This window comes from Podarcis cretensis, assembly GCF_951804945.1.
Source record: "Podarcis cretensis genome assembly, chromosome: 11".
NCBI lineage: Eukaryota > Metazoa > Chordata > Lepidosauria > Squamata > Lacertidae > Podarcis > Podarcis cretensis.
In genome coordinates, this window is record NC_137180.1 from 14,760,441 (window position 1) to 14,776,812 (window position 16,372).

The 16,372-nt window shown below is 43.6% G+C and overlaps 1 protein-coding gene and 1 long non-coding RNA gene across 4 annotated transcripts in view; one reads left to right on the forward strand and one right to left on the reverse strand.

Moving 5' to 3' along the window:
• The window catches only part of CDC42SE2 (CDC42 small effector 2), a 100,001-nt gene extending 84,070 nt beyond the window's left edge, over positions 1-15,931 (reverse strand). Inside the window, exon 1 of one of the 3 annotated variants that reach the window (XM_079995900.1) lies at positions 15,243-15,348. Coding sequence is in view for 1 of the 3 variants with exons in the window: in XM_079995896.1 (XP_079852022.1) it covers positions 15,361-15,805 (445 nt within the window). In the remaining 2 variants the exon portion in view is untranslated. The other 2 variants (XM_079995898.1, XM_079995896.1) reach the window with 2 other exon arrangements.
• On the forward strand, positions 1,590-5,176 carry LOC307226966. Its single transcript, XR_013843747.1, has 3 exons — positions 1,590-3,454; positions 4,103-4,141; positions 4,722-5,176. It is a non-coding gene; the product is annotated as an uncharacterized lncRNA (long non-coding RNA).
• Positions 15,932-16,372: the final 441 nt, after the last annotated feature.

Below are 16,372 nucleotides of genomic sequence, written 5' to 3' on the forward strand. Positions count from 1 at the left end.
TCAGGAATAGAAATGACCGCATGCTTGCTGAGCACTACAATTTTGGCTATTATGAGATAGGCCATGTTCCAAATCTTGAGCAGCAGGTGTAAAATGCTTGGAGTTTCCTGCTAGAGAGACTGGATTCATTTTAGCACTGACCATATAGTTTCAGAGCTGTCTGCTGTGTCTGCTCTGGTCCTGGGATATTTTACTGTCCAAACTGCACCCCAAAAATGCTTCTTGTGACCCATGTTCACAAGAAGACTGTGTCTTTGCTTCCACGTGAATTTCTGTGCTTGACTTCTAAAGAGAGACGATCTGTCACAATTATTACTGAGAGCAGCCAAAGCACCTGCTCTCAAAGACAATTGCAAACCACTGTAATTTTTTTGGCAGCCATCAATGACTGCCAACTGGAGCTGGTTTTTTTCCTCCACACGGCAGCTGAGATCATCTTGTGAGGCCCTTCTTCATGTGCCTCCTCCTCAAGAAATTCGGAGGGTGGCAACACGAGAACGGGGACTTTTCTGCTGTGGCTTCCTGTCTGTGGAATTCTCTCCCCTGGAAGGCTCAGCTGGTGCCTTCATTATACACCTTTGGGCACCAAGCAAAAACGTTTCTTTTTAACCAGGTCTTTGGTTGATCTGATTGACATCCTATGCCCTTTTAAAATGTGGGGTTTTGGGGGGAGTGGGTTATTGCGTTGTTGTTGTTTTTGTTGTTGTTATTTTGATTATGGATTTTGTGGTTTTATATTTTGATTTTATTCTGTAAACCACCCTGAGACCTGCAAGTATAGGGCAGTAAATAAATTCAATTAATAATGATGATAATGGTCCCAGCAGTACCCTGGAGATAAAATCTGCTGTGCTTTTCCTCTGCATGGCACTGTTGGGGTAGAGGAGATAGCGTGCTTGCTGAGAGTGAGTGTTTAATGCATGCTACCGAGTCTCTCTGTTCCCTCCACTGTGTGCATGTGCTGTGTCAGTTTGCACATGTATGACATGCATGCACAAATGATGGCATACAGTCCTCATAGGGGTGACCAACCCTCAATGTGGCTGGGCCAAAAAAAAAAAAAAAAAAAAGGTAGCCACCCCTGCTCTAGACCCTTGGGCACAATAAATGAAAAATTGAAATTTGAAAAATAAGCTAGTAATGTTCCAAAAAACAAACAAACCCAAAAAACACGCTCTCACACTTACATACATGGACTTACTGGGAGCCATAGAACCTGAACAATGGGTCTAGCAAGCTACAAGCTACTTATTGCCATCACCTCTGTGGAATTTATGATATACATGGCAAAGGTAAAGGGACACAGACGGCGCTGTGGTCTAAACCACTGAGCCTCTTGGGCTTGCCAATCAGAGGGTTGGGGGTTCAAATCTGCGTGATGGGGTGAGCTCCCATCGCTCTGTCCCAGCTCCTGCCAACATAGCAGTTTGAAAGCACGCCAGTGCAAGTAGATAAATAGGTACTGCTCCTCTGTAACGGGAAGGGAAACTGTTTTTGTGCACTCTGGTTTCCGTCATGGTGTTCCATTCTGCCAGAAGCTACTGGTAGGTCCATCATGAGACATCTGCCAGCTTCTAATCAGAGATACCAGCAGCCTTCAAGCAAGCAAACTTGCCTTATTATTGCTCCCTAGCATCCCACTGCCAGAGGATTGCCTCCTTCCATTCACCAGTTTGCCTCCTCCAAGTGGAAGAAACCTGGGCAGTGCTGAATGTCACATCCATTGCCAGGTGTGTCCTGCTGGAAACAGAAAAGGGCTTTCCCCTTGGCCTGCCTTTATATCCACTCAGTTGCCAAGTGCTTTTGTGACATCACAAGAAACCCACAGCCAATGGCAACAGCTGGGGAGGCATCATCTTCATTGCTTTGAGCCTCACAATGGCAGGTGGACCTATCAGTGATTGTGTGCTTGTTTATTTTGGACATGGGTGGTGCTGTGGTCTAAACCACTGAGTCTCTTGGGCTTGCTAATCAGAAGGTCAGCAGTTTGAATCTCCATGAGAAGGTGAGCTCCCGTCGCTCTGTCCCAGCTCCTGCCAACCTAACAGTTTGAAAGCACGCCAATGTGAGTAGATAAATAGGTACTGCTGCGGCAGGAAGGCAAACGGCATTTCTGTCTACTCTGGCTTCCATCACGGTGTCCCATCGTGCCAGAAGCAGTTTAGTCCTGCTGGCCACATGACCCGGAAAGCTGTCTATGGACAAACACCAGCTTCCTCGGCCTGAAAGCAGAGATGAGTGCCACACCCCATAGTCGATTTCAACTGCACTTATCTGTCCAGGGATCCTTTACCTTTACCTTTTACCAAAGCACAAAGAGGAGTAGAAGCAGGAGAAACATAGCAATAATGTCTATTTGTGGCATCCCTGGTTCAAATAATCTGAAGGAGGCAAGCTGAGAAAGGCCTTTTCTGAAGACATTGTGATGTCGCTGTCAGTGTAAGTACTGTAGAAAGTATTGAGTTAGGGCATTGCTTTTAAACAACTTAACCGTCCCGGGGTCCTTTACCTTTTCCCTTTCTTTTTTAACATGTACATGGAACTTTTATTTTTGCAAAGAACCTCACAGCCTTTATTGTACTTAGCCCTTGCAACATCACAATGAGGACATGATTTTGTTTGTGGGGAATTGAAACTCAGAGAGAGCGACTTGCCCACACAGTGAATTAATAACGAAAGGAACTTGAATCCAGTCCTTCCAAAAACTCTCTTTTCCAATGGACCCCTCTCCCTGGCACACACTGCCTAACTTGAGAGCAGGAGCAAGGGGGAGGAAATGCTAGAAAAATAAGTTGCAGCGCCCCTCCCCAGAAGGCACTGCCCACAATACCACCCTTACCTTGAATTATGGTGAGGAAAAGGCATACAAAGGGCTTGGGGAAAAGGTCCGTTATTTCAGACAGGACAAGAGGCATATTTTTTATTTTAAAAACCCACAGCTTGTTAAAATAATATACAACAGACACAACAAAGTATTCCAGACCAGACACAAAGTCAGATCAGGTGTGCATCCCCTGAACTTTTGCACTAACACATAATTATTTTTGATACTAATGGAGATGTTTCCCTAGAGTAACATTCCAGTACATGCGGTTTAAAAGGTCCTTTGCCCAGCAACATTATATTTTGGGTGTAGGAGACTTAATGTCTTCTCTATAGAGATCTTTAATTTCAAAGTACTGTACTAGGCAGAGAGAATAATGAATGCTTTGAGTAACGCAACTAGTAGTTTTCCAAACATTATACCTACATGCAATTACATAACTTACATTAGGCAACCTAAACAAATAATTATGTTTAAACTTTCCATTCTAGTCTTAAATGTCAATGTCTCTACTGTTCTGTCCTCGAGCATTCCCACAAGATCTACTAAGCATAACACCTGAGCATGCACCCTACTGGGACAAATCTCTTATTCACCAGAGAAAAAGAAATATGCAGATGGTTTTTGAAGGTTAGCTGTATCTTTAAAAAGTTGCCTTACTATATTTTTGAATGACCACATGGTAAACTGGTTCTGCAAACATTTTGTAAAAGCAAAGAATCATCATTTGAACCACAGTGGCTTCATGCAATTGCATGAGGATGAAGATGGGCACACAAAAGATTGCAAAGGAATTAGGGGGAAATCATCACTTAATATGATTAATGCACAGTACTTATTGCATTGCCGAGCATAAGGCATGGAAGCAAATGAAAGTCTCTGACCACTGTGTTTTGCATAAGCATCTACAATCACAGTGGTTAGACAAATTGCCACTGTTGTACCAAAATTCCTTCTGGCATCAGGGATCATGAAATCTCCTTAGACACAAAAAAGAGAATGTGAACTACACAATTCTCACAAACGTACCTTGTAAACAACTTAATTTCAAGTTCCTTTCAGAGATTTAGTAACTGCATTCTAACTTCTGGGAATCCGAATTCAGTGATGGAATAAACTTTTAAAAACAAGACAAAATAAAGCACTCTTAGGATTTGGTCATTTTAGCTTCAAGTCTACAGTACTGTAAATATATTTTGGAGGGAAAGTAGCAAAGTGTTTATTTAGTCAACAGTTTTCCTTATCTAAGTAAAAGGCATCCGACTAATACTATTTTAGGTGAGGAACGTGAAAGCTGACAGAAGTGATTAGCAGAAGGTAAGTCTACCCAGAGGTTTATTTTCTTTTAAAGTTCACTTAGCACTGGTTAAGTATCGGAGGACAGAAGCCTTTGCAGATCTATTGCAACTAAACCAGAGATCTAGCAACAGATCTCAATCTACCTGACCATTACTGGTTGTCACTAATGTAAAGGCTATATATAAATCAATCAATCATGACTTTGTAAGGTGCTGGGTAATACAGGAGACAAAGGCTTATGGGTCAGATAATGTCTCCCCTTCCGTTAAACAAAAAGTAAAACGTTCTACAACTAATGAAGATCGACAACATCAACATTCTTATGAACAAGCTAGTTTTCAAAGCTGTCTAAACAAGTACAAAAGATTATTGTGCTCAATTGAAAGAAAGAAAAAAACCAAAAAACACACGCAATAGTTTGTTTTATATAACAGTTTTCTAAACATCGGTGGAAGGGTTTTGCTAAATATTTTCTTATTTCATTCAATATATACATATGCCATGGCATATACCTATATTAAAATGGATGCAGAAGAATATGAAATACTACCTGCCTAGCACCACAATTTTCCTATCTGAAGAATTGTGTACTTCACAGATTTGGCTTGCTATGAAAACTGAACCTGAGAGGAAGAGTGGAAGAGAGAAATTCATCTGCAAGCAAGAATTACACAATTAATTATAACCTTATAATACATTAGTATGTTTAGAAGCCACGTGTGACCTCTAGTTATTCCGCAAACAAATGGCTTGCTGTCTCTGGATCCTGTTTTATACAGAGAGAGAACAAATGGCTCATTGTTCTGCCCGAAAATAGTTGCAGAGAATTAAATATTTTATCCCTACTTGTGTCATAAAGTACTACTATTGTACAAGTACTCTACTGTGAAGATACATTAGATAAGATTTGGAGCAAGCAAAAATCAATCATCTTGACGTCTAAGGAACCACTTAAGCTAAATGTTCAAGAAAAAGAGCCACATTAAGTCTGTAGCACCAAGATGACAAATATATAATTAAAATGTTGTGGCACCTTTGAGGCTAACTGGTTTATATGCGGGCTGAGTTTTTGCTGGTCAATAGCTTACTTCATCAGATGCATTAAGCAGACAGACAAGATCATAGGCATAAAGGTAAAAGGTAAAGGATCCCTGGATGGTTAAGTCCAGTCAAAGGTGACCACGGGGTTGTGGCGCTCATCCTTCTTTCAGGTCGAGGGAGCCAGCGTTTGTCCACAGACAGCTTTGTCCACCGACAGACCATGTGGGCAGCAGGACTAAACCACTTCTGGCGCAACGGGACACCGTGATGGAAACCAGAGCACATGGAAATGCTGTTTACCTTCCCACTACAGTGGTACCTATTTATCTACTTGCACTGGTATGCTTTTGAACCGCTAGGTTGGCAGGCGCTGGGACAGAGCAACGGGAGCTCACTCCGTCGCGGGGATTCGAACCGCCGAACTTCTGATTGGCAAGCCCAAGAGCATGGGTAGGCAAACTAAGGCCCAGGGGCCTGATCTGACCCAATCGGCTTCTAAAGCTGGCCCACAGACAGTCTGGGAATCAGTGTGTTTTTACATGAGTAGAATGTGTCCTTTTATTTAAAATGCATCTCTGGGTTATTTGTGGGGCATAGGAATTCGTTCATTTCCCCCCCAAAAAAATATAGTCGGCCCCCCACAAGGTCTGAGGGACAGTGGACTGGCCCCCTGCTGGTAAAGTTTGCTGACCCCTGCCCAAGAGGCTCAGAGGTTTAGACCACAGCGCCACCCATGGCAACCTGGACAGCTTTTGACAAATCAAGTTTTAAAAGTGGAAGTTTAAGAAGAGTTTGGATTTGATATCCCGCTTTATCACTACCCAAAAGAGTCTCAAAGCGGCTAACCATCTCCTTTCCCTTCCTCCCCCACAACAAACACTCTGTGAGGTGAGTGGGGTTGAGAGACTTCAGAGAAGTGTGACTAGCCCAAGGTCACCCAGCAGCTGCATATGGAGGAGCGGAGACGTGAACCCGGTTCACCAGATTACGAGACTACCGCTCTTAACCACTATAACCCACTTGCCAGAGCACAGAGTGTCACATGGATGCAGTAGCTACGTACACACACTGTAAAGCTGACCAGCATGATGCAATTAATGAATTAATTCAGATTCTAAATCCCCCTATATCATCAACTACCCTTCTAAGTTTTCATTTAACTAGCATGACACACATTAAAAAGCATGGAGCAGCCTGAGGATGCAGCTAAATGGAAGAAACACAGACCGTCCCTAGCACAGTCACAACTGCTTGGTGGCAGGCAGAACATTTTCCAGTGAACAGCAGAAGCAGTAATTATTATTATTATTATTATTATTATTATTATTATTATTATTTATACCCCGCCCTCCCCAGCCAAGGTCGGGCTCAGGGCAGCTAACAAGCAGTAATAAAAACAAGTTGAATGAATACAACTTAAAAACAAGATTAAAATACAACATTAAAATATTGAAACATTAAACATTAAAATATTAAACATTAAAACATTAAAATGCAGCCTCATCACAGGAGGAGAAAGGAAAAAGAAAAAAGAAAGAGGGGGATGGAATCAAATTGGCTCCAAGCCAAAGGCCAGGCGGAACAACTCTGTCTTACAGGCCCCGCGGAAAGAAATCAGATGTGGGGATGTGGCCACTTATTCCCTGTAAGGAAAGTTTTCCTACTGATCCAAAGATTCAGCATGAAACTGGGAGCCAACTTCAGAAGTGGTCCAGATATTGTAAGTTTTTATATCTGGTGAACAGCCAATATTCAATTTGTATATATTCTCTCTATTGCAAGCCACTTTGGTTGAGTGGCTGGGGCAACAAAGTCAGATAGGTGGCAAATAATTTTATTATTATTATTAGCCACCATGGTGGTCCCAAATCCATCTCAAAATAAATATGGCACAAATTGAAGTAGTAAGCTACCATTAAACAACCAAAACTAATTCTAGGGCACACCAACATCCAAGAGATTGTTTTATTTAAGGCGTATCAGTAAGGCATCAACCTCATACTTCATTTCTAACCCTGATGTGTTAATCACCTCTAAAGAAAGGAGACCACAACCGCTTAAAATGTCAATGCAAATCTCATTTAAAATTCTAATACAAATAAGCTTAATAGAGTAGTAAAGACGCCACATTATTGATCCAGCTTCCAAACAATTAAATAAAGTCGTCCTTGATTTGGGATTCGAGCAACAGCAAACAAAGGAAGGGAAGGATGAAGCAGGTGGAAATCATATATTTTAAAAAAATAAAGCCAAACACTATCAACAAGAGTGACAACCAGTAGCCTCAGTCACAATTAGTGGTTTATTTACAAGGCAGAGGTTAATTTATTTTATGTCCGCAATCCATTTTCCATTACATGCTTCTAGGGGACAATATGGCATTCACTCATGAAAATGCTAATTATACCGATTTGTACCACGTCAACATGTTATTTTTCTTACACTTTACCGCAAAATCATTTGTCTTTAAAAAAAATTGTGCAGTAAGAAAGAATGCATGCCATCCTGAAGAGATACAACAGCAAAACTGGAAAATAGACAGCACTGATTTTAACAGGTCTACTCTGATTGCAACACTGGGTTGCATTTGGCTAAGCCGAACTCAAAGCAGACCCACTGAAATGAATGAATCTGAATTAGTGCTACTCTGAGCAGGTCTCTGAGTCTGAACGCTGTTGCTACATTTGCCTTTTGGTTACTTAGACTGCCCTTCCCTCTCTGCTGAATTCAGTCAAATTTTCTCCCCCTTGTCACAGGCAAGGAATACCATGACAAGATGTTGAAAAAACTCCTGCTGTCTTTCTGTCCTGACAAGACATGAGGAGCCTTTGCTCATATAATGGCAGTTCAAATGAAGCAGGCTGCAGGAAAGCAATATGGGGGTCAGCGTTACTAAAAGGCCACTAGGCAGATAGCTTTATCTTAGCTGCAGGGATTTGGTATGGAACTGCTTATAAGTCTTTGTACCAGAGCAAAGTTGCTTGCACTGGATTTCAGACATCTGATACAGATGTGCAGTGACCCAAGAACCCCCGTTCTCTTTGTTCTCCTTTTAAAGGCAGAAATCCTGTGCCAAGCTACTCAAGCTTATTAAATCTACCAAAATAGACAACTGTTGCCATACCCAAAGTTTCTAGACCACCTTGGCTGTGAAGAGAAGTTTGAGGGTATGTAGACAATATCAACAGAAGCCTCAAAAAGCAAAAACAAAGTTTGACCCAAGTTTTAAAGGGGGGGGGGAAGGGAGCTAGATTTCCTGGACAAGCACATATTTCTGTCCCCACATGTCCTTGCGACAGAATTCAATAATGGCATTGTGTTGCAAACAGCTCAGGCAAACTAAGAAGCTATGCAAAATGAATTTTGCATTTGGGTTTTCTTACCACACAAATAGAATTCCTCACACACATTTGGAATAAGCAGTGTTTCTTTTCTGTGGGGGACACAGAGGTACATATACCCCTAAATCAGGCATAGGCAAACTCGGCCCACCAGATGCTTTGGGACTACAATTCCCATCATCCCTGACCACTGGTCCTGCTAGCTAGGGATCATGGGATTTGTAGCCCCAAAACATCTGGAGGGCCGAGTTTGCCTATGCCTGCCCTAAACGTTTTGTGAATCTTTGTACTTTTGTCCATTTACTGTATTTATTTTTCCCAATTTGAACTATAAAATGGTGGTTACTTGAGTCAAAATGAGAGTACCCCTAAACATTTTTTATTTTTTTTAAGAAAACGAATACTGCGCATAAGGGATTGCCAGCACTGGTTGTAACAAAAACCTTGTGAAGTTGACAAAGTTACTCCTTAGTAGAGGGCCAGGATTTCAGAAGGCGCATTCACATTTAGTATTATTTTGATAGAAGACAGATTCTCTTCCCACAGGTAACTACAGTAGTATCTTCTATACTTTTCCAGATGAAATTATTATCTGTTTACTCCGACTTCTCTCTTTCTATGCTAAGAATTGGCTGTTCTCTACTCCCTTTCAACAACAAGATGGAAGTTGCTGCATTCTGTAAAGGCAATGCAAATTACCATCACGGAACTACTATTGGGAATTTCTGAAGCAGAATTAGTAGCAGTTCAAGCTGCAAGCCAGTTATGAAGTGGGCAGAGTTGTCTAACTGCAAAAGGGCTTGAAGGCTGCAATCCTAAGCATATCCACTCGGAAGTGAGCCTCACTGAACCCAGCCGGGCCCACCTCTGAGCAAACATGCATATGATTATGCTATAAGAAAGTTTTATGAGGGCAAAGAAAGAGTAGGGGATCCATGGCCCTCAAAAGTGGGGAGCCCAGTGCTACTGGACTCTAACTCCCATCAGTCCAAGTTTGCATGGGCAATGGTCAGAGATTACTGGAGTTTTAGTTTAGCAGTATCTGGACGACTATGGTCTCCCTGCTCTGGCAGTGAAGTCAAAACAGATAATTGCTGCCAGCAGAGAATCTAATGCTTGTCAACCAAGGAGACAACCTACTGATATATATAAGGACCCAGTCCCAAAAGTATTTATTTACCTACTTTAACTTGTACTGAAAAAATATTATTATTATTATTATTATTATTAATTAAATTTATATACCACCCTTCCTCCAAGGACCACATAAAATGACTGAACTGACTAGGAAAATTGATAAGACTACGCAGTTGTGGAAGCATTTAATGACTTAAGGCCTTATCACCCTCCCAATACTTATCTCTAACACAGCATGCATAGGCAAAGAAGGAAATGTCAGTGTAAACCCAAGAAATAAGAAGACACAGAGCAAAACGCAAGGCTTTAAAATAATTGAGACATGGGGAAAATACAGTATGAAAGGGGCTTTCAATAATAGCTAAGGCCACGATCCTAAACCCACTTACTTTGGAGTCAGTTCTAACAAAGTCAGTAAGGCTTACTTTTGAGAAGGCTTACTTTAGGGCTGCACTGAAGAGAACAGCTGAAAATAAGGTGACTCAAACAAACAAAAAGGGTTTCCATAATAAAAAATTAAACAAGACATTATGGATATATGGGCAGGTCTCAAATATTGATCGGCCTACATAACTCCATTAAGTGAATGGAAATTGAATGGGCAAAATTGTCCAAGAACAAACTTTATGGCCTCATCCTGTTAATAGTATTAGTATACCATGCCAACAATGTGCACGGCACTTTGCAGAACAAGAGCCAAAAGAAAGGTCCCTGACCCAAGGAGCTGCCAGTCTAAGATTTGCTACAGGTGAGTAATGGAGGGAAGAGAAAGTAAGCAATGAATGGAAATGAAAAATGTATTTTTAGTTACATGTGTAGAAATGGGTTGGGGGGGGAGAATCTGAACCTGCCAAATAATTAATTTGTTTGTTTAATTTGCAGGGCAGTTCACAGCATAAAATGTGCACTTTCAAAGCAATACACAACCATTCCTTGAAATGCACACTTTCAATTTTGCAGTGTAGTTATCCAGCCATGTTATACAAAATCCAGCCATGTTGTACAAAAAACATGCACATATTAGGGCAAGGTGGGCATAGAAGGAATATATGAGTGAAAACAATATACAAAATGCATTGTGCTAAGGGACACTGCCTTTGCAAAAACATGCACATTAGGGAGACTGCACACAAAAACATGTGTATTAGAAGAAATTTGCAGTAAGATGCTGGTTGATTTTTATGAGGGTTTTTTTTAAAAAAAAGAACTGTAAACAGATATAGAACCATGGAGAACAGATTTAAGATTGGAAAAATGAAACAAGAAATGAAATCGCCACATTTCCCCATTTCTAGTACATGTATTTATGTTTACTTTCACTAGGGGATGACTAAGAGGTCGTGCCAAAGGCTTCACAGAAAAGGTAGCTTTAAGGAGAGGTGGTACCATAAGTGCTCTGCAAGATGGGTCCACATTTAATTGGGAATTGGTGAGGAAAGGGCAAAAAATATTTAAGGGAGCTGGAGATCTTTGGGCAGACGAGGGTGGTGGATCTGGAAAAGTGAAAGCCACAGAGCAGGAATATTTTGGGATATGAGCAGATTGCTAAGTGGCGCAAGGCAAGAGAAGGGTTTAAGGGCTAGGAGGAAGAGTTTATGGCATAAACTTTATGCTGCATCCAGGACAAATAGAAACAAGGGCATTCCTAGGAATTTTTTGACAATGCAGTTTCTCATGCACAAAACTGAGAAAAACAGTACCTGTACATTTGGCCCTATATTTCAGGGTCTTCAAATCTACAGATTCCGCAAATCCTTAAAAACATACCCTTTTTTAAAAGGTGACAGCTGGCAATCTGGGGGTTATGGTTCATTCGGGGGGGGGGGGGCTATGGATGCCCATAGATAGCAAACCAGTGTAGGGATTTAAGGAGAGCCTGGGATTTTATTGTGGCCTGAATGACTAGTGAGGTGAATTATTAGGAGGTGGGATAGCTCAATCAGTAGAGTAAAAGGTAAAGGGACCCTTGACCATTAGGTCCAGTCGTGGCCGACTCTGGGGTTGTGGCGCTCATCTCGCTTTACTGGCCGAGGGAGCCGGCGTACAGCTTCCGGGTCATGTGGCCAGCATGACTAAGCCACTTCTGGCAAACCAGAGCAGCTCACGGAAACGCTGTTTACCTTCCCTAGGCTCTGTGGTTTAACCCACAGCGCCACCCGTGTCCCATAATCAGTAGAGTATGGTGCTCCTAAACTCAGGATTGTGGGTTCGAGCCCCACATTGGGGAAAAGTTTCCTGCATTGCAGGGGTTTGGCCTAGATCATAGCTATCAACTTTTCCCTTTTCTTGCGAGGAATCCTATTCGGAATAAGGGAATTTTCCTTTAAAAAAGGGAAACGTTGACAGCTACGGCCTAGATGACTGTCAGGGTCCCTTCTAACTCTCCAGTTCTATGATTCTATTTTGTTGGGAAAGCTCTGACTAGAGGTGAAAGGCTGTGCGAAAACAGGAGGATAAAACATCTCGTCTTCTGAGCTGAAATTAAACCAGAGCCTACGGTTAGTGATTAACATTCTACACTATATCAGCTCAGTTACTGAAAGAGAGCACGTTGACAAAACAGACATTTAGGATGGGGGCGTGACTCCTAAATCAACGCAGCATTATAGCTAGGGTGGGGGACAGATTTGCCCTTTCATGAGGGAAACCAGGATGTAACACCACCAGAAAAAAGCGCAGGTTTATATTTCCATGTCAGCAATAGATGCAGCGTAGCAGTTTTATACAAAGCATGGGGCCAGAGAGGTGAAAAGAGGACACAACTGGAAATGACTCACCAAAAATGGCAAGCTGAAGACCTGACAGAGTCACTTGCATAAGAACAACAACAAATACATAATAGTTAAAATCAAGTTTTTTTAAAAAAATACATTAGACCTGCCTCTCTGGTTTTTCTTCCTTTCTCTGCCCCAAGAATCTGTCTCACCAAAGGCAAGAGTAAACTTTAACAGCCATCACATTGTAACTATAAGAAACTTTAAAGCGCCCTGTTACAGCTCCAACATAACACTGTTGCCAGCCAGTGAGTTACCACAAACCGAAGTGATTCCCAGGTTTTCTTTTTGCCCAGGCCAAATATGTGCATTTATAACATGAGAATGGCCACACCAGTGTATTCCCTTCATTGTGCCTGATACAAGTGCTGGAAATGTCTACCCAATGGGAAGCAATGTGGTATAATGGTTAGCGTGTCAGACTAGCAGATGTGGGTTCAAATCCTCGCTCAGACATGACGCTCACTGGGTAAACTTGGGCCATTAACTGCTGCTCATCCTAACTAATCTAATAGCGTTGTTGCACCTGGGGATTGAATGAGAAAGGAGAGAATCATGTCTGCTGCCTTGAATTCCTTGGCGGAGGGCAAGAATGGGGCTTAAGTACAATAAATAATAAATAATGAGTATACTGGACAAGGAGAGAAAGAAGAACACACATTTGTACAGTAATGTTCATTCCAAATACACCTGTGTCATAAACAATATGAATCCATATATAAACATGATCTAGGAATGAATCTTGAAAATGAGTATAATCAAAATATTCCAAACTACTTAGTTTCCTTCATTATTATTATTTTTAAAAAAGTATCCTTAAAACATGAACTCATCATTTAGAAATATCTAGCTTAGCATTATCACAGTTACCGCTTCTAGGTTTCAGTTCAGAGTAACAGGTACATTTCAATTATCTGTAGATATGCCTATGCCATTGTATTTAAACTGCATCTCTTTAAGGAAAGGCAGGATTTGATTTGAAAGCATATTCACTTCAAAGCATGCATCACCCTTTAATTTACATCAGATTGGCCACTCTGGAGCCAGGATCCATGCATTTTGCAGCAGCTTGGAGAAATCATCTGTGGATGGGGAAACTCATCACACAAAAAGAGTCTCAATAAATTCGGGCCAAAATCCTAAAGACACCTCTGTGTCTACTGAAAAGCAAGCCCCAGTGAGTTAGTGGATATTACTTCCAGGTAAATGGATATACGACTTACAGCCTTATCTGGAATGAAGCCTCATGAATCTCAGATAGTGATATCTTCCGAGTAAATATGAATGGGACTGAGCTGTTGCTGAATGTCGAGAGTTTTAAGCCAACTGGTAAAAATGCTCATAGAAATTAATGAAAATGGCTAACTTAGGTTAATTAATTTCAGTGGGTAAAACTTACTTGAATATCACTGAATATATATTCACTGGAATATATATATTATAATATAATCAAATCTATTTTTATGGGGAGGTTTAGCACATACTGTTAGCTAGCTTCCTCTCTTCTACGCATTTATTTTAGTATAATGTTTTGACAGTGGGAGCTTTGGAAATTAAGCCTAAGGTAACATCTCTTCCCTCCGCCCTGCAATATCTGTTTCTACTACACAGGCACAAGCAGCAGCCTCCTGTTCCACGCAATGCTTAGCAGTGCTGCATTACAGAGGCATTGCCACCACACCCTCTCTCCCAAGGAAAAACACACACCAAACAAACTACAGAAGTAAAGAAGCCTCCATTTGTCCTTGAGTCCAGGAAATACTGCTACTGAACAACCTGTACACACCACCTTCTCCCTCGTGACTATTACCTTCACCCAGAACCAGCAATTAAAACATTTGCAACTGTTGATGTTGTCCACTTCCGTCAAGTGCACGCTGGCTACTAAAAGATCACACGCTCCCGATTTCCCAGGCAGCAATTATTGCAAGAACGAACCTGGCATCTTGAGACATTGTAAATAAATGGGAGGGTGGGTGCACCTTCTATCGCTTTAACCCCATAAGGAAAACGCAACACATAAATGCTGTCCATATTCTGCTCTGCTATTTGAGTGGGAGAGGAATGAGCGAAGACTCTCGCCCCTTTACTTACTGAGCCAATCAATGGCAGAATTCAGAGAAAACAGAAAACCATCATTTTCTTTCCAAGCTCTGCATATACGAAGAAGACTCGATAGGGTATCATTTCCTGAAAATGGCAGAGGTGCCGACTGGTATGGCACCGCGAGACCTACTCAGCTCCTGGCAGCATGGCTGGCTAGCTCCATCCCCAGAAAGCACACAAAAATCAGCCAACGCTTTCCTTTTTTTCTGACGCTTCCCCCTATTGCCTCTGAATTCTTGTCGGGGCGTGCGTGCGTTTGGTATTTGAGACTTCACCTTCTTGCCATGTTATTTCCCATTCGGCACCCCTCCTTTCCCTGGGAAGGAAAGGGCAGCGCCATGGAGCCGAGGACGGATTAGGAGGAAAAACAAAACACCCAGACTTTCACCCCCACCCAGCCCCCAGTATGGATCATAGGGCTGCAGCCAAGGGTGCCAGGGTTTGGGGAGGCCTCGGACTCCACATCGCTGGAGAGATGCAAAGGTGGAAGAAAAAAAAACAAAACCCCACCCACCCGCGTCCCTGTCCCAGCTTCCCAAGAAGAGCACCTTATATCGCCAAGGGCTGAGCATTCTTGCAGCCACGATCCTTGCCCTGCGCCACCGCCACCTTTACGCAGCAGCCCGAGCGCGCCGCTCCATCAGTGCCTTCTCGCCGCTGCAGGCTGGATAGGCGGGATGCGATTGCGGGGGAGGGGAAGGCGGGGGGGGGGGGGCTTACCTGGTCTCTCCGACACCACCCTCCTAAGCAATGGAACGCCCGGCTTTGCGGGGGAGGGAGGGAGGGAGGGGGGAAGCGTCCCTAACAAGGCGCCTGGCTCTCTCCGCCTGCCACTCACCTCTCCCTCTCCGGCAGCCTCCTTTGTCTAGCTCCCTTTCGGCACCGGCGTCCTGTCGCGTTTGGTCTCGGCTCCGGGGATGGCGGAGAGGAAGCTGCGCTGAAGCCGACGCGGGCGAAGAGGCAGGCGGCCGGGGGGGAAAGGAGGCGTCGCCGTCCCCGGTCGCTTCCTTTCGCTTTGCGCCCTCGGCTCGGCCTCGGTCTGCCTTGAGGGGAGAAGCCCGCGCAGCCCGGGTGGCGGAGGGATGAGGCGGCGGCGGCGGCGGCTCCTGCTCACTCTCCCCCAGCCCCGGCAAGCGGGAGGGTAGATGGGTAGGACCTCCTCCTCCTCTTCCTCCTCCTCCTCCTCCTCCCCAGCCCGCTGACACGGAGCGAATGCCGGTCGAGAGACGCGCCTCGGAGGGGCCGCGAAGGCGCTTCGGCGGACTGCGAGGAGAACCGCGCATGAGCGGCCTGGGGGGACCCGAGGCGGGGAAGAGGCGCGCCAAAGGAGGGGGAAGACCGGCCGGCTGGCTGGCTGGCTACGGGGGGAGGCGGGGTGCTGTCCAACGACCAGCAAGAGGCGTCTGCACCACAAATTGAAACGATTTTATGCTTGTTGTAACCTCGCCTTTCACACACACACGCGCACACCAAAGGACTCTGGGGATTGTAGTTTGCGGGGAAAGGGTTCTCTCAGGAAATGCAATGTAGCAGCTGGTGTGGGTGGGTGGGTGCGCTTTTGAATAGGGCCAAACCGGTTTCTTGTGGTGCCAGTCACAACCTACCCTCCGCCGTTTCAAAAGGTAAAGGGACCCCTGACCATTAGGTCCAGTTGCAGAGGACTCTGGGGTTGCGGCGCTCATCTCGCTTTATTGGCCGAGGGAGCCGGCATACAGCTTCTGGGTCATGTGGCCAGCATGACTAAGCCGCTTCTGGCAAACCAGAGCAGCGCATGGAAACACCGTTTACCTTCCCGCCAGAGCAGTACCTATTTATCTACTTGCACTTTGATGTGCTTTCGAACTGCTAGG